The 17,931-nt window shown below is 34.3% G+C and overlaps 4 protein-coding genes and 1 long non-coding RNA gene across 5 annotated transcripts in view; 2 read left to right on the top strand and 3 right to left on the bottom strand.

Annotated features, from left to right (window-relative positions):
- The window catches only part of LOC116348522 (lipase member H-like), a 6,682-nt gene extending 5,396 nt beyond the window's left edge, over nucleotides 1–1,286 (bottom strand). Inside the window, exons 1-7 of the mRNA XM_031779548.1 lie at nucleotides 1,157–1,286; nucleotides 981–1,089; nucleotides 753–916; nucleotides 665–691; nucleotides 488–601; nucleotides 221–391; nucleotides 5–160 (exon numbers count right to left, since the gene is read on the bottom strand). Of these exons, the coding sequence (XP_031635408.1) occupies nucleotides 5–160; nucleotides 221–391; nucleotides 488–601; nucleotides 665–691; nucleotides 753–916; nucleotides 981–1,089; nucleotides 1,157–1,205 (790 nt within the window). The 5' untranslated portion in view covers nucleotides 1,206–1,286. The remainder of the gene's footprint in view (nucleotides 1–4; nucleotides 161–220; nucleotides 392–487; nucleotides 602–664; nucleotides 692–752; nucleotides 917–980; nucleotides 1,090–1,156) is intronic.
- A 691-nt stretch (nucleotides 1,287–1,977) lies between these two features.
- Nucleotides 1,978–3,889, bottom strand: LOC116348504. Its single transcript, XR_004201822.1, has 3 exons — nucleotides 3,439–3,889; nucleotides 3,191–3,276; nucleotides 1,978–2,212 (listed from the first exon to the last, which is right to left on the bottom strand). It is a non-coding gene; the product is annotated as an uncharacterized LOC116348504 (long non-coding RNA).
- A 60-nt stretch (nucleotides 3,890–3,949) lies between these two features.
- LOC116348503 lies at nucleotides 3,950–5,855 on the top strand. The gene is made up of 2 exons (XM_031779523.1): nucleotides 3,950–4,211; nucleotides 4,303–5,855. The coding sequence occupies exon 2, from the start codon at nucleotides 4,312–4,314 to the stop codon at nucleotides 5,680–5,682; it is 1,371 nt and encodes a 456-aa protein (XP_031635383.1). The 5' UTR covers nucleotides 3,950–4,211; nucleotides 4,303–4,311; the 3' UTR covers nucleotides 5,683–5,855.
- Nucleotides 5,856–6,712: 857 nt separating this feature from the next.
- Nucleotides 6,713–8,967, top strand: LOC116348508 (kelch-like protein 8). Its single transcript, XM_031779530.1, has 2 exons — nucleotides 6,713–6,860; nucleotides 7,287–8,967. Exons 1-2 carry the CDS (start codon nucleotides 6,827–6,829, stop codon nucleotides 8,165–8,167), a joined length of 915 nt encoding a protein of 304 aa, XP_031635390.1. The 5' UTR covers nucleotides 6,713–6,826; the 3' UTR covers nucleotides 8,168–8,967.
- Nucleotides 8,968–10,648: 1,681 nt separating this feature from the next.
- On the bottom strand, nucleotides 10,649–15,830 carry LOC116348521 (DNA topoisomerase 2-binding protein 1). The gene is made up of 14 exons (XM_031779547.1): nucleotides 15,569–15,830; nucleotides 15,253–15,404; nucleotides 15,001–15,133; nucleotides 14,830–14,937; nucleotides 14,095–14,769; nucleotides 13,847–14,010; nucleotides 13,053–13,770; nucleotides 12,688–12,976; nucleotides 12,447–12,614; nucleotides 12,048–12,385; nucleotides 11,689–11,962; nucleotides 11,294–11,625; nucleotides 10,989–11,224; nucleotides 10,649–10,895 (listed from the first exon to the last, which is right to left on the bottom strand). Exons 1-14 carry the CDS (start codon nucleotides 15,668–15,670, stop codon nucleotides 10,691–10,693), a joined length of 3,894 nt encoding a protein of 1,297 aa, XP_031635407.1. The 5' UTR covers nucleotides 15,671–15,830; the 3' UTR covers nucleotides 10,649–10,690.
- Between the last annotated feature and the right edge of the window lie 2,101 nt (nucleotides 15,831–17,931).

Below are 17,931 nucleotides of genomic sequence, written 5' to 3'. Positions count from 1 at the left end.
TGATTTTTCCCCTCATTTAAAACAATTTCAACGTCAGCAGTTGAGGTTTGAACTCCATACTGAGATGTTCGAAAAAGTACTACCTTTTGACCATCTCCTTTTTGTATACGTCTTGGTTTCACTTTGTCTGGATGAAAACCAAGAATTGGTGGTTCGAATGCTTTTGATGAAAAAAAAAGATCGATAAAAAAATGCCAAGAATGCGAATTCAGTTATTTACCCCAAATTACAGGCACCATTTGCCCATTATAAATGCGTTTCAATTTAAGTCCAATACTGCCAACTATATGTGCACCCAAACTATATCCCGACAGATATACGGACGACAAATTAATTTTTAAGGCGTTGGAGTCCACGATATTTTGAATAAAAGCCGTCGTCATTTTAATCACTTTTGAAATATTATGAAATTGGAAGAAAATGATTCAATGAATGACGGTAAAACGGAAGAAAAAAATCAATATCTTTTCCAAATATTTAATGATACCTTTCGGAAGACGTGTTTCCAGCACCCAGTTGTAATGCAACATTTTGAAAAGGGGAAACACAAGAAAATCATAACTAACGACGCAACTACATGCGTTTGTATTCTTCATTTGTGCTAAAAAAAAGACGGATATAGTTAGAGAGAAGGATCAAAATCATTGATAAGTCTTCAGTGTACCTTTTTCGATAGTAAATTCTTTGCCAGCTAAAAGTGAAGAATATGAATTAGCTTTTTTAAAAAAAACTCACACCTCGATCTCACTCACAAGGTTCGCTCAACTGTTCTTCATATCCAAGAAAGAACAGTGAGATTTTTTCTCGTTTCCCAATCAATTCTTTGATTTTACCCATTTCACTTTGATTGAATTTAAATTTGTAATTTTCCATCTCAGCATCATACTTGAGATGATAAGTTTCAAACTTTGCAGCACTGAAAAGATCAATGTTTTAGAAATCTTCTGAACATTTGATTATGAATTCGATTTAATTCATACTTTTCCTTTGAAACACAAGAAATTTTAATCTCTTTTTCGATATTGCTTGTTAACAAGCGTTGCACCGTACTGTCTATCGTGTTTTTTATTTTAACGTCCATAGCAAACACTAATTATAATAACACAACAAATTTAAAAAATAATAATTTTTGAGTTAATTATTACTCGATTTTTACCTGACAAGTGTAGGGTGAAAAATAAAAGAGGTAATTCACGACAAAACATGATCAAAAATATGGTTTCTCTTTCAATTAATAAGTTACTCAAATTGAAATAAATAATCGAATACACTTCTTTTATATGTTGAAAAACAGACTCCTTGTTAACAACTAGAAGTATACAGAAGAATTTAAAAAAATTATGACGGTGAAGTACGTCAACATTTCAAATTGTTTTGCGCCACGGTGGAGCGAATTGAATATTTTTGCACATATTTGAGTGTTCAAGTTACGCACCTTTTATAGCTCTTGAAGGTGTTTGTAATGTATCGCATCGAACATATTCGCCATACCTTTCATGCGTCTTAAGCGAAAGACATGTGACTTGGTACATTATTGATTGGAAATAGATCATTCATCGACTAGATAATCGAACTGCATAGGAAATACCAGATCGTTTTCGATCTATGAAATTACGTTTTTAAGTCGAAATTACAACACCACATTAAATCAACGGAATGTCATTATTTTTCTAATTGTAATGAATGTACACGTGTTTGAGGTATTTATTTACTTGAGATTCACAAGTAGATTGACATCACATATAGTTCACTGTGGCAAACAGTTTGCATTTCAAATGTTCCAATATTTTCTAAATTTAAATATTTCTGTATTCTATTTTGTTGTTGTTAGCAATTCCCCATGTATTTTATTTGAATAAATTTGTAGAGTATTTAAATCATTTCTTACGAAAAAGTCCATGAAAAATGTAAATCATTGGAAAGTGTTCTCATTTTGAAAATAATCAAGAAAAAAATCAATAAAAACAACAGTTTGAATAAATTTCAACGCATTTTATTTATATAATCTTGTTAAGCTGGATGAATTTAACTGTAAATGTCGTCATCAATTCCCCTTTTTTCATCTTTAGAATTGTTTCGTAATACCAAAGTCGGTGGATCTGGTGCATTTCCGGTCTTTTCCTTTACATTTAATTCTTCTTCTTGTGATAAATCATACTGAAGTTTAATAATTTTTCCATCGACAGTTTTCACAAAGAGTAGCATGATGAGTCTAAAATGATAAAAGAGAAGAAAAATATGGAATGGTCAAAAAAATAGCCAATTCAATATTATTATCTTAGTTATGCGTCTAAAGAAACCAAGGTAAAGTTCCAACATATTTCAATTTTAACTGCGAACATGAAATAATTTGAATTGTTTATTTGCACGTTTTTGCATATTTAAACCACATACAAATGCTCTTCAACTCCTTCTTTTCTGGGTATGCAGGGTTTCACCATTGCATTCAGGTATGCGTTTGAACAAAACGACCCATGAATTTCTACAAACGTTTTATGGCATTTGAGAAAAGAAGGTATTTGGATTAGCAGAAGAGAAAACAATAGATATTTTAGAATGTTACAGAAAAGATATTTTTGTTTCGCATCCTCTCTGCTGGTCATAAAAACAATTTCTCTTTGTTTTATTTCTTCTTTCTGCATACTTGCCATTTTCTCAGCATGTTTTCGGCTTTTTGGATATTTGAGTTGTGATAACCTGAAGTTTTTTGTTAAAAGTAAGCGAAATATGTCAACAAACACGCAAATGTTTGAAGTTTTTTTGAAGCTGGTGGTGCATATAGAATATGTGTATGACAACAGGAACTACAACAAGTTGTTTGAGAAAGTGCGAAAGAAGTACAGCATAACACTACAAAGACGATAAAATGCGAACATAGATTGAAAATCAAATATTCGTAAGGGAGAACTTTTTTCGTGAATGTTTTTGGAAACTATTACTGATAATATGCTGCTAAACGTTCAACCAAAAAATGTTTTAAATATCAACTAGCTCAAAACTCTTTGATATGCAACCCATTTAAAATGGGAAATACAATCGCTGACACTTCAAATATATCCACAAGTTGTCTAAATTTGCTAACACTGAGTTTTCCGTCGATGTTCACTTTCGTTTCATTTTCGATTTATATGAAGTTTTGGAACTTTCACTTTTGATTTATTCGATAATTAGTAATTTAAATTAAACGTACCTTTTTTTAGTCAAAAAAAAAAAATCAAAGAAGAAAGAGCGTTGTTTACAACCTGAATGTTTCTTACAAACTGATGAAGTAGCATTCTGCCGGTGAAGCATTAAGGATATGTCCATGGGAACAAGCAGAAAATAAATTAAAACATAGAAGAAAGAAGAGAGAAATGACACTACACTAATTACACCAATACAACGACAAAACAAAATTTCGGAGCATGAAGAAAATTGAAAAACCGAAAAAATCCTTACCCACTTTTATAGATTAAGTGAAATATTTGATGATTTGATGGTTTCGAATTTGTCCTTGATTTATTTAAATATAAAATGTATGTGGCAGCAACATCGTTGAAAACAAATTAAAATGAAGATAAGCCGTTGGAACGAAATAGCAACGTACATTATTTCAGATCAGATAGTTTTTCGGAATAAACTACACTCTAATAAAAAACCAAGCGATTTCGATCTGATTTTTTGCACCCTGAACTGGTTCACTCGATTTGGTGTTTAAAACCGAATACTTGCATTGCGAAAAGGAAACGCATTTCTGTCAGTGTGTGGGCACTGGCAATGCATTTGTTGTGCGTATGAATGTAAACAGTGCGATAATGAAACAAACGAAGAACGAAAACGACTGATTCATCGATAAATAATACAAAAGACTATCGCTTTCAGTTGTAGTGTTTATGCTTTACATAAACAGATTAATGTAAATTGATATATTTTTATACTTTGACTTGCCATTGTTTTGTCGACTGTTGTACGGACGTTTCATTTCAATTCTTGCGATTAAGACAGCCACTTTTTAAAAGACAAATTAAATTTGCTTGCCGATAAAGAGACACTCGTTAACTCCAGACGATTTTTTGCGTTTCAAAAGAAATAGTGTTATTCCCTTTCTCATACGATTTTAACGTTAATTGTTCAGTTTTATATTACAAACATCAGCAGAAAAACTCAATTGTGTACATAAATAGCAGAACGAGTGCAAATTCCGTTTTTCATAGGAATTTTTTTTTAACCATGTAAGTGTTTTTTTGTTAAAGACATGTTTTGCATAAAAAATTACAATTTGTGCTTCATATAAATCATTATTAATTGAATCGAAATTTCCAGTGAATCAAAATGTCACCATTAACGCACAACGGATTAAATCGCTTCAAGGCATTGTACTTGAATGAGGATGGAGCTGATGTGTGGTTTAAATTTCGGTCAGACCGAATTCCAGCGCACAAACTAATCCTAACTACAATGAGTCCATGGCTAAATACAATGTTTTTCGGTTCAATGCCCGAAGGTAACGAAGTCGACATGATCAATTCACAAGTGTCGGCCAATGCTTTCAAAGAATTTTTGCAATTTTTCTACATGGATGATGTAAACCTGAGCATTGATCACATTGAAGGTGTAATTGATTTGGCAAAGCAATCATTAACCGATCACATTTTTAACGAATGTGAGAATTTCCTCATGAAATCGATAACAACCGATAAAATGTGCTTTGGATATCAGTTGGCCTTGCGCTACGGTGCCAATAAATTGAAAGCAATTTGTGAAGAAGAGATTTGCGTGTATGCTGAAACAATATTGCGTTCATCAAGTTTTTTGGAGTTTCCATATGAATTTCTTGAGAATCTTTTGAAATGCGATGCATTGGCATGCGAAGAGAAAGATGTGTTTAATGCATGTATTGCTTGGGCAAAATCGGTTTGCAAACTACATGAAAAGGATCCATCAAAAGCTGAAAATTTACGTGCCGAACTCAAAGACACCGTTTATCAAATTCGCTTTGTTTCGATGACAAAAGAAGAGATCGCCAGTTGTATTGCATCTTATCCGGGCCTTTTTTTCGCTGATGAATTGGAAGAGATCATTTGTATGAATGGCCAAGTTGGCGAAGTCATGGCGAAAAAATTCAATTGGTCACCGCGGTATTTCAATCTTCAATGGGACAAAGGACGACATTTGGATTGCAATCGATTCGCAAAATGGAATTTATGGACCATGCACAGGTTGAAAAAAGTCGAAAAACTACTGTTTACCACCAATCGACGCGTTTTATTGAATGGTTTTATATGTGAATGCGGCGATGATTGCAATAAAGAAGTCGATATTTTGATCACCGAAATGAAAATCAATGGGCCGGATATCGTTGAACGATACAGCGAAAAACAAGTAACTTTGGACTTTAATTATAAACGCAACAAGTGTGAATCGTATTTAGCGTTGGTAACGTTGAAGAAAGCATTGTTGCTTCGGCCCAAGTATAAATATGAAATCAAAATTTCAATCCGACTCGATGAGATTGAGAAGAATAAAAAGTCTTTCAGTAGAACCACTTATAAGAAAAACGTTCTGTTGGACTTTGATATTAAGTTGCGATTTGAAGAAAAGTATGGATTCATTTCACAACTCAATCTCATCCGCTTTGATAATAAAAATATTGTCCAGAAACTTATTCACAGTCCATTGGCATGGTTCGGAAAGGAACATTGATGGCAAAGCCGTAATGTAGTTTAAGCTGCATTTTTACAGATTAAGTTTTATATCAATATTAATTTTAAGTTTTTTTAATTTTCTTATTTTAAAGCGATTTTTAGGGAGATCTGATGAAAAATGTATTTGGCTCACTTTAGAATTGAAATAAAACCTCATATTATTAAAACTTAGTTTCAAAAAGAATTAATTGTTATTGATTATAAGATTGAAATTTAATTAATTCATCAAAATTTCACAATCAAAGTCAATTTTATTGTTTCCTTCTTGACGAATTTCATATTTCATCACACTGATTACATCATGCAGTTTGCTTGGACATTGTTTACAGTGTTAATGTAGACATACTCTAAATATGCTGATCACAGCGGTTTTTTTAATGTATACAAGCCGGCAAATAATTCTGTTTCGTGTTACAAATCAGTACTCATACATTTATTCGATAACAAAGTCGCATGCGTTAACAAATGCATTTAGCTATGTTTGTATGTGGAGGAGGAGTACATTTGTATTGGTGCCCAATGTATGCATACTATAATAATACTGGATTTTGTCGAAGTCGATGCGATGTTACGTTTTCAATTCAAAATTAATTCGTTCGTTGATATCAAAGATTATAAAGCGAAATCAAGCTAACAATAGCACCAAAATCTTATCAAAGTAGTTTTTTACTTATTTGTATTTGTACACATTATCAAGACATAAATGATAGATCAATTCCATTTTCAACCTTTCAAATAAGTGCGGCAACAATTGAATCCCTATTGACAAATTATTGTCTATTTTGAAATTTAAAAAATTCAAATACAAATATCTGATCAAAAACTGTATTTTCAAGAAAATTTTAGTTAGTTTTATATTTATTTATAGCTATCAAAAAGAAATAATTTTTAAATTTTTAAAGAAATTATAATTTTATAGTTTTGATTGAACTTGTTTCGAATTTGGCGCGAAATCGTACATTTGACTTTTTGCTGATGTCATTTTTGTAACGTCAAATGTGTTATCAACAAAAAACGAACGACAACCAAATTGTAAAACACAAACATTGAAAGTATACTGCGCTTGTGCATTGTTATTTCAAAAGAAAAACGTAAAAATCTCTTTAAATTTTTCGTTTGAAAATTTAACCGATTCGATAAATATGAACAGAAAGATAAGAACAACACGTAGAAGAGGTAAGTTTTATGGATTTTATTTTTTATATGACTCAATAAATCAAAAAAATGTTTTTGGGTACAAAGAAACAACTTGTATAGGGTGTTTGGGTTTGCTCCATGAATTTTATGACAACAAAGTAAATCTTTATAAAAATCCAAAAGGATTCATTTTTAATCGTATCGATTTTACGTTCTTTGTACCCAAATTGTTGTTGGATAGTGTTATTCTACGCGCACTGAATAAATTTAGCCGGCTTCGGAGTTTGTATTGCAATAAGCACCGTGGAATCGTTCCTCTCTTTCATTCTCATACAAAATCAATGGTGGAACGATGATATGTTGCTGAGAGCAAAACACTTGCACATTTTTCACTAAGCTCGTTGAGTTTTTAATGTTCTGCTTAATAAATAAAATCTATTAATCAACAAATGAATACTATTTCAGTTTCATCCGGTTCATCAGCTCAATCGACCTCAATTCGCTTGACATCTTCACCGACCAAAAAAGAAAACGGCGAGTCTTCACCAAAACAATTAACAAAAATGTGTAAAAATCCACTTGTCAGCGAAGTATGCACTCGGATGTATGAAAACAAGGGGAAAACCGGTGACGTAAAATTCAAAATTGGCACCGATGAAATTTCGGCACATAAATGTGTGCTGGCTTCTCTTAGCCCAAAATATGAAGCACAATTCTATGGTGAATTTGATGACACAAAGAGCGATGTGATCGAAGTGAAGGATGTAACAGCGGATGCTTTTAAGGAATATTTACAATTCTTCTACTTGAATGAATTCCCTTTGACGCATGCAAACATTGAGCATGTTTTGTCATTGGCCGAATTGTCATTGGTCGAAGAATTTGTTGATGAATGTATCAATTTTCTGATCGAAACACTGTCAGTCGAAACTGTGTGTCTCACCTACTGCGTGGCCATAAAACATGGATGCGAAGATGTGATCGAGTTATGTGAACGCAAAATAAGTTTGCATTCGGACGAGGTATTTGCATCAAAAGACTTTGTCTCGAGCAGCCGTGAGGTGATTTTCAACATTCTTCAGCTCGACTCTTTGAATTGCAAAGAAACTGATGTATTCAACGCTTGTATCAAATGGGCCAAACACGTTTGCACTGAAAAAGAGTCCGATCCAGATGTCAAAATGAATTTACGTGCCGCGCTTGTACCTGAGACACCGACACAAGCAACGAATTTATTGCATCAAATTTTCGATTCGGTGCTATGTCAATCGAGGAGTTCATGGAATGCTACAAATCGTATAAGGATATTTTCACCGAAGCTGAACGTGAGGAAATATTTTATATAATTGGCAAAGTACATGCCGTACCACCAAAATGGTTTAGCGATGAGTTACGTGGCATTCCGTACAAGAAATGGGACGAAGACAATAAAATCGAATGCAATCGAATTTTTTCCGAGACATCATTGGCCAGCTTTCATTTTGGCATTGATCGTGTAGCATTCTCATGCAATAAACCGATGTTACTTGGTGGTTTTTATTGTGGCAGTTTATTCGAAGATACCAATGTAAAACACGTTTCGGCTCCTAATGTAAAACATGTACCGGCTAATGTGGTCATCGTTCGCAAACATATGACAAAGGATGTTGATGGTAAAATTGTGTTCAACAGCGATGAAGAACTTATTTTCAAAACGAAAGAAGAAGCATCAGTTAAACTACAACGTCCCATTTTCATAAAGCCACATTTGATTTACGAAATTCAAATCGCTCTGAAGGAAGGAATCAGCTTGAAGAAATACGAATTTAAAAAAGAAAACACACTGAATGGAGGCATACTAGTCGAATACCACAATGAAGGCCAAAAATCACTCGTCACTTGTCTCATTTTAAATTGTTGTAATGAAGGTGACAAAACCATGAATTCAACTCTAGATTTTAAGGCTCACTTCCTAACTAAGTTTGCATAAATTTTGGGGAAATCTTGGAAAATTTTGCTCTGGATATCAATTCCGTTTGATTGTTCGGTGAAATCTCCAACAACTAAGCTGCATTTTCACAATTTAAGTTTCATTTCAATATTAATTATAAGTTTTTTAATTTTCTAATTCAATTTTAGCACAATTTTCTTAATTTAAAGCTATTTTTCCGGCGATCTGAAGAAAAATGTGTTTGATACACTTTAGAATTGAAATAAAACCTCATATTTTTTACTTAAAATTTAATTTCAAAACAGAAATAATTTTTATTGATTATAGGATTGAGATTTAATCAAATCATCGTAATTTAACAATCAAAGGTAATTTCATTGTTTCCTTCTTGAAGAATTTCATACTTTATCACATTGATTGCATCATGCTTCCTGCAGTGTAAAAATCAAACACTCAAAATATGCCGATTACAGCTTTTTTTTTACAAGCCTACACATAGATTTTGTTTCATATTACAAACCAGTACACCTACACCAATACTCATACATTTATTCGATAACAAAGGCGCCTTCACCGATGTTTGCATGTGAAGAAAGAGGAGTACATTTGTGTTGGTGCTCAATGCATGCATACTATAATAATACTGGATTCTGTCGAAGTCGATGCGATGTTACGTTTTCAATTCAAAGTTAATTCGTTCGTTGATGTGTTATCAAGAAATAGTCCCGGAGTACATTTACGTCCTCCAAGAATATATTTTTTTTTGTAAAAAAAAATCCAAAAGCTATTGTTTGAGGTAGTGATTTTCATCAAGAAACGGTTAATTCAATTGAAGGATAATATTCACACGTTCATTAATTAATTTGCGGTACATAGTAAGTTCGCAATTTTTTTAAGGAAAATATTTAATAAGGTTTCCAAGTACAAATTGGCACGCAATTGGTTTTATGTGGAATTTGGAAAATGTAACAATTCTTTGTTAAAAATCACATCGAGATGATTTAAATGTTGTGTCGGTGGATGAAGTTGCAAGAATGTCGAGACTGAGATGGTTTGGACATGTCCAACGTATGGGTGAGTTGCGTTTGCCAAAGAAGATTTTGTATGCCGAAGCAGATGGACCGAGAAACAGAGGAAGACCCCGTAGACGTTATTTGGATTCGGTTAAATGTAATTTGGATGTTATAGGGTATGATTGGTGTAGAGAAACTCAAGACCTGGCTCTCGATAGGTACAATCGGTCTATAAATGATTGTTGTTGTTGTTGTTGTATGCCTTGCGATGCATGGAATATTTACCGGAATCCTGTGAAGCTTCAGGGCACTTATGAGCAAGTAACATACTACACAAATAATTATATGGTCATGTGCAAACTCATAGCTGTCAAATATGCTCATTTGAAAGTGCAAAAAAGACGAATTAAATACACTCCATTTACACAGTCCAACATTGACTGGAATTCAAGTATTTAAAATAGTTTTTTTTATTCAATAGTTCCTCAAATTTAGAATATTAATGCAAACTCACCTTAATTAGCCCCAAATTTGTTCACGCTCAATACCCAAAATAAAAAAAAAGAGTAAACCATTCAATGTCCTTGTAACTTGAAATTCATTGCAAAAGAAACATAAAGATAATGTTAAATTATTAAATTTATTTCGGTCCATTCACTTTTTTCCTTGTGATCTCAATAATTTTTCACATTAACAAATCAATTTCAATACAATTTATTTCCAACAGATAAGTGAACTTATTAATTTACGTTCTACGCATGTTGTGATTGTAGTCAACACAAAAATCGAATGTTGGCTGAGATATTTTTTTTTTATTACAATTAATGTGTTTTATCAACTTATTTATGTATAAAAATTTAAACAATTTCGATTTTTTTTGGGCCAATGTAAACATGAAAATTATTAAAAAAAAAAAATGATGAAAATTATGCTTTGTTTTTGATTAAATAGTCGTTGACATCGGGTTTTTTTTCGTTTACTATTAAATGTTGCAAGTAATTCATGTTGATACACTTGACATTTGATTGATGCAAAGCCTCAAATTCATTGGCCGTGAAGTTTGCATGACTCGCTTGACAAATGACATGCGTTACGTTTGCCAATAAATCCATTTGTTTATCCAGAGTTAAACTGTAAAATAATGCATAGACATTAATTAAAATTTCATTCAAGTCGACGAATCGTCTAAAGTTGTCGATCGAACCAAATTGGAATGAAACTTACTTTTGTTTTGTTTCAACGACTTGTCCACGTCCGGCCTCAATGAGTGTGCGTATACTCTCATTTTTGGCCGTCTTCAAAATGACACGAAAATCTTTGAAAATCCCCTTTGACGATGGCATCACAATTAATTGAATCTTCTTACGCCATCGATGTGCTGCCCTCACAATATTCAAATCACTTCCTTCGACTGGTGGCAATTCGGTCGCTTTTGGATTGCCCCATTCATACTCTTCCTCCTTTACATCGAAAAGATTCATTTTTAAAATTGGTCATGGCATTTTTTTTCAATGTTCGTCTATACTTACATTGAGGAAACGATTTGCATCGTAGCTCTTCTGAATATAAATTATACTGAGCACCCATTTTCCGGCTGCCACACAGCTCAACATTTTTTCACTGCGACTCGGTTTTTCGCACACAAAATGCGTACATGTACTATCATATTTGGATAGATTCTCACAAATTTTACCACCGAGTGACAGAATTTGTTTGACCATTTTGTTTTTGAGATCATCACTAATACATGAAATAATGAAACATGGTGTTTTTGGCCGTGAATTACGTTTTGGCGTGTCTTCAACCACCTCACTTGGATCACGCCATCCAATTACCTCATGCTGTTCCGATGCAATCATTTCTGAAACGATAAATTGACGTAGGAATGATATGAATCGTAAATTTTCTAGTAACTTTTATTTACCTGACTCCGGTGGTGCTGTGTTGGGCAAGTCGACATATTGAACTGGTTCGTCTTTTGTTTGTTTACTTTGTTTAATGAAATCAGCTAGCGCTTGAATGTTTTTGTCAGTTTCGGTATCAGCTGATGGCTCATACGTTAGTGTTCTGCCAGTTGGACGCGAATCGTTGATGTGTGATATATCTTGTTGCATATTCATGCTGTAACATTGACTTGGACTCTCGTATTCATCACCCAGCGCTGCCTTCCATAGACTTCTCTTTACTTCCGACCATGGCTGTTTTCCGAGAGGAAATTTTTCAAGATTGTAACTTCGAATGATGGAAAATGACAAATTTTGCCTCTTTGGTAGATTGACTTACAGTTTTATTTTGAATCTTGTCGATTTGTTCTTGGGTCGGTGCATGACGTGTACGTCGCTCTTCTAATTGGGCTCGCTTGTATTCGATCCAATACGGTGTAGTTGCCTCTTCTGGTGATTTGATGCCAGATTTATCGTAACGTCGTCGCTTTGTTTGTGGCGTCTCTTCTTCCATTTCCTTGAAGCGCTGCAAAATTGAATTTCGTGTTGGTGTATCCAATTCATTCAACACCTCCCGATTGAATGTCGGAATTAATGGTGATGACGGAGTCGATTGCTTCGAATTCGGTGCACCTCGAAGTTGTTCCACTCGTCGATTTTGAATCGATGGCGGAGCATCTGTCAATGAAAATTCTTATTAAAATATGTTTCATTCAAAGCGACTTAATGTAGATCACACCTTTGCCCGATTCAGGCAGAACCACTGATTGCGAACATAATATTTCATCATCCTCATCGACGTCATCAATTGGTGCAATTGCATCGCCAACTAGAAAATTACGAAGTGGCAGACGCTTTTTTGCTGCATAGCATTCGAGTAGCCACGTTTTATTGACCACCGGTAGTCCTATGATGAAAAATGAAAGACGAAAATTATTTAAAAATACCAAAAAGGTAAGGAATTTGTAGAGAATACTGACTCCATCGAATGGCTGCATCATACTTCGAGCTCCGTCCTTCGGGGCAAATAAGTAACGGTTTATTCGCACGAACGAATGACTCCATTACTTCGGCGCCAAGAATTTGAGCCAATTGAAATAGAAATGTGCGTTCATCGCTTGAATACAAGCTAAACACAATAACCATATGAGCCAATGGTACCAATTCCTCTTGGAAAAAGATCGGCTTATAAAAGTATGGAACCGTTTGCAATGGATCGGCAACTGCATTCACACTGTCAGACACTTGATGCAGTCGTTTTGCATTAATCTGAAATGAAATCGGCTCCGGTTAGTCGGTACCCTTTTTTTTTGATCAATTTTTCCTTTAATTAAATGGAACTTACCAGCCAGTTGTGATTGACAATATTCCTAGCTTTGACAGTGACACCGTCCATTGAAATCGCATCGACTGGCAAAATGAGAAAATCGACCGTTCCCTTGTAGTTGTCATCTTCGATAACATCGGCCCCGGCAATTCGACAGTCTTCCACCAATGACTCATGACTTTCGGTATCAAATCCGCGAATGAAAATCTTTAAATTTGCCAAAAACATTACTTGATTGTTCGTTGATACACTGAAATCGGATTCGGAATCGAAATCTGTACACTCGCTGACATTCGACTGTACTTGTTGTTGTGGTTGAGCTGGTTTTTTGAATACATCATTTGCCATTCTGCTTGGACCTGCCACTGGCTCAGGCGACTGTGCCGGTACGACTGGCTCTTTTGCCGGTGGCGCTTTCAAATATTGATCGATAATGTCATCTTCTGCCCTGGCCAAAAGTCTGTCTTGTGATTTCAATGTCGATTGCTCGTTCGGCGATTGATTTTTTGCCATCGATGAGTTGCCATCGAAATTCAATCGTTTTGGTGTTCCTTGTTTCGATGTTTGACCGCTCATCAGCAATATATTTCGTTTGCTCGCCGGCGATGGTGCCGCTGCCTGTTCGTCGTCAACGTTCGTCTTTCCATTATTCAGTCTGTACTTGAACGCTTCACCATCGACAGCTGTCTTCTGGGCGATACTCTCCACAAGCCACTCCAATTTTACTGTGACTGCACTGGAAAATAGAAAAAAGAACAAATTTAAAATTGCAAAATTTCCGAATTCGAAGGGGAAAAGAATGTAAAACCTACTCATAACGAACCGCCAACAACATTGAAATATCTTTTTTCGACGGGCTTCCGATCAAAATGTGGCTTACATTCGAATTAATGGTATCAAAACGTGTAGCACCACCAAAATTCAGTATTTTATTGATTTTGTCGCATTCTTCCTTCGTGAACCCACACATAAACACCTATTGACGAAAAAAGAGAAATCAATTCCAAATTAAAATCATTCAACTTTAAATTCAAACCACCGATTCACATGCATATCTTACATTGCATCCGTCAAGAAAACTGCCGGCTCGTTTGGCATCCTGTAGATTCAACTTTTCGTATGCGACTTTGTATGAGAGATCTTTGTTCTCATTCGCAGCATCGTTGCTCTTTCGTTTGCGGTACATTATGCTCGAATCCGTTGAGATGCTCAAATTTGACATGGCCGAGTCGTTAATCGTTCCGGCAAAATTGATGTTTGAAATATCGATACCAGTCGCTTGTGTATTATCAAAATTACCGCTTGGCCGTTTCTCTGGCGTGGACGTATGCTTTTTTGCTTGCAAATCGATTCGATACTCTTCAATGGATAACGCTGAACCCTTTTTTACACTATCGTGAATCCATTCGACACATAGACAATCTTTTCGTGCATTAAGTGCCGCTTTTAATTTGGCCGTTTCGGCTGCATTCCGTTTGGCAATAACAACATCAATGTTTCCCGAACTAAACTCACCAAAATAGTGACCGCCTTCTTTTGTGATGATTTCTTCGACTTTTTCTTTCTCTCTTCGCGTTAGGCCAGTCGTTGTTACTCTTAGTTTGTAAAATATTGGCACTTTATAGATTTCAAACTTTCGATTCGTGGCCAATATATTGTCTTTTGAACTCTCCTTCCATACTTCATTCACCCAAGCAGCTTTCATTATTTTCATATGTGGATAGTTGGTGGCATGCTATTTGAAAAAAAATGTGCATTAGATACGAAAGTTGGCCACGATTGACATTGAATTTACCTCGTATTTTTTCGTCCGAATGCTGTCGGTTACCAAATGTGTAACTGCTTCGGCTAATTGATCGATGCATCGCCCACCCATGAATCCAACCAGTCTCTTCAGTCTTGTCTACAAATTAACATGTAATATGTATTAAAAATAATGAACGAACTTTTTGAGTCATATGCATACCTTCTCTTGAACATCAAACGACGACAAACATACAATCAAGTCACGCATCGCTAAATTGAACATTGGCGAGTCGATATCTGGCAATGTCACATTATCCATTAGACAACTTATAACACATCTTGGTCCGAGAATTCTGCGAAACAAATATGAAATTCATTCATTCTTTCGAAAAAATATATATGACCAAACCGACGGTAATCACTAAAAATATGTTCTAACCTCGGATTACAGTCGGTAATCCAAATTACTTACAGTGCTTGTGTATTTTTCATCGACTCAAAGCAGTCACCATCAAAGCTATCGAAGACAACGATGTGTTTTTTCGTAAAATTGCTCGACAAATCCAAGCATTCGGCTGGCGTTACCTCCTTTATGTTGGTTTCTTTCACATTTTCTTCGAGTTTCTACAACAAAAAAAAACACACATCACATTTTCATTAATGTTTTTCCATGTCATTTAAAATGTTTCTGTCATAAAAGAGTACCAATCAAAGAGTACACACAAATGTCACTCATTTTTTTTCATAACAAAAAACAATGGGAACGAAAAAAAAACTTGTGTAAATACCTCACGGGCAAATTGCATATGCGATGACAATTGACTCTCTTCGGGCAAATAAACCAAGTAAAACTGTAGTTTGTCCTCGTATAAGCTTAGATTTTGTTCCATATTTGTGATTTCACCAACTTTTGGCAGTAAATACAACACGAAAAAAATGAAATGACTTTTTTTGTTGTATATGCAATTCCAACGATGAACTGTTATGTGTGCGCAAGTGGTTTATTTCAGTCGTACTCTCACTACTACTGTCAAGTTACGCGCGTTAAATTCGTTGTTCGTTTGAATGTTGACAGATATTGGTCCCGGTACTAGATCAAATACGAAATTGAATGTGTCGACATGTAGTACCAAATGTTTTCTTATTTGAAATTTCATTTTTTTGAAATAGATTGGTTAATTTTTTTCGGTGAAAAATATTATGCAGGTTAAATTGGATCGAAATTTGGTTTTGTACGGGATTTTTTATCCATTAATCATTTATAGCGTTTATGGCCGATGAAACCGAAAGTATACCGGTGGTTTTTTTTTTTGTTTTCGTTAAAATACAATCGATTTCTCCATGTAATTCAATTTAATTTTTTTTTTCAAATTGTGTATCCCATTCGAGAATAGTTTTATCCAAATTTTACCCGTAACATCTAAATCTCACGAATGCATTTCAATTTTTTAAGACGCCTTCTTAAGGAAAATGGTCAATTCTCGGGAAAAACAATTAAATATGTGCAGATAATTGAAATATGCTCAAGAATCTTGAGTCAAGATGCTATAAGTGTACGTACATTGTAGTTGTACTGGTCATCAAAAATGATCCACTATGCAATAGAAATATAAAATTCACCGTATTTCTATTTCTAATACATATTCTCCGTTGATTTTTATCTACAGATATTTACCGCTTATATATTTACCTGTGAAGAGGTCGGAATCTGTTTTCACAATATAACTTGACGCCTCTCCTCCCTAACGTAGGTGGATTTAACACAATCAGCTTATGGTGTTGAACGCATATCGGCTTATGTGACCATCGTTTGCAAAAATGCGACAAAGGATTCTGATGAAAAAACATTGTTTAACAGCGAAGAACTAATTTTCAAAACGAAAGAAGAAGCATATCAGTTAAAACGTCCATAAAATTTTACTTACAAAATTCAAATCGCTCAAAAGGAAGGAATCAGCTTGAAAAATTACAAATTTAAAGAGAAAACGCCATTTGGGCCACAATTATCGAACACCACAATGAAGGTCAAGCATGACTTGTGATTTCTCTTGTTTTGTGCCTAACTGTTGCGATGAGGATGGTTTCGAAACATGTGATCAAATCAAATGCAATTGCTTTTATCAAATCATTCACATTACAAAGATCGGCGAAGATTTTCCGCATTTAATATATTTGATCAAGAAGTGAATAAATTCGGCGAAAGAGAACATTTAATTTATTTCAAATTATTTGCTAAAGAATTTTCCAATAGGGACTCAATCGAGAGAGATGGAATTTATGTTGAATCAACTCTGAAAAAAAATGTTGTAGGGTTATGTTCGACTTTACGTGTTGACATTTATTTACACTACAAAAATATAATACTTCAAAAAAAAAAAGTGGTGTATTCTAGTACTAGAAATATTCATGAATTATAAAAACAGCATAAATTTTTTTTGTAGTACTATATTCTATAGAATCACCACAATATTTTTTTGAATTATTATATTCTTGTTGTGTTAATAAATGTCAACAAAAAAAGTTGAACATAGCCCCACAACAGTTTTTTCAGAGAACGTTTTTGATGAATACATGTTTCGCACGTGTCTCCCCACATCGCCGAAAACAAAGTGAATCAAAGAAGTCAGTAATTAGTTGGTGATTTTATTTCGGTCACTGTTTTTTATTATTATTACATATCAATTTTATACAGTTGGTTTGCACGACATGCAGCTTTGTTGACGATTAAGTGATTTTTGTTTTAAAGTTAGTATTGGTAAAAAAAATTGAGAGTTATCACAATTTCTATTTGGAAGAATGGATGATGTTTCGGCAGATGAGTTTGAGGAATTTCTGCAATTTTTTTTATCAAATTGGAGAAATTCTTTGAATTCGGCAGCTGATACGTCAAATCACGGTAGAAAATATCGAAATGGTGTTGGATAGTTGAGAGTCCAAATTGTTGAAAATGTACAGTAACTGATCATGGAGAACGATATTTCGAACAACTTTGATAAAAAAAGACCTAAAATTTGTACAGACAGTTTTTTCAAACATTGAACTACAATGGTAAAGTACCAAAGAATCGTTCGGCAGCTGCTTTCAAAGAATGTGTCCAATTTTATTTATTCAATTGGACATCTTCTTCGGAAGCTTCAGCTGATTCGTTGAC

Source organism: Contarinia nasturtii, unplaced genomic scaffold (genome assembly GCF_009176525.2).
Source record: "Contarinia nasturtii isolate CC-2019 unplaced genomic scaffold, AAFC_CNas_1.1 Cnas_scaffold_2489, whole genome shotgun sequence".
Taxonomy (NCBI): Eukaryota; Metazoa; Arthropoda; class Insecta; order Diptera; family Cecidomyiidae; genus Contarinia; species Contarinia nasturtii.
Note: the sequence above shows the minus strand (reverse complement) of the source record. Positions and strands in the feature narration are given on the sequence as shown.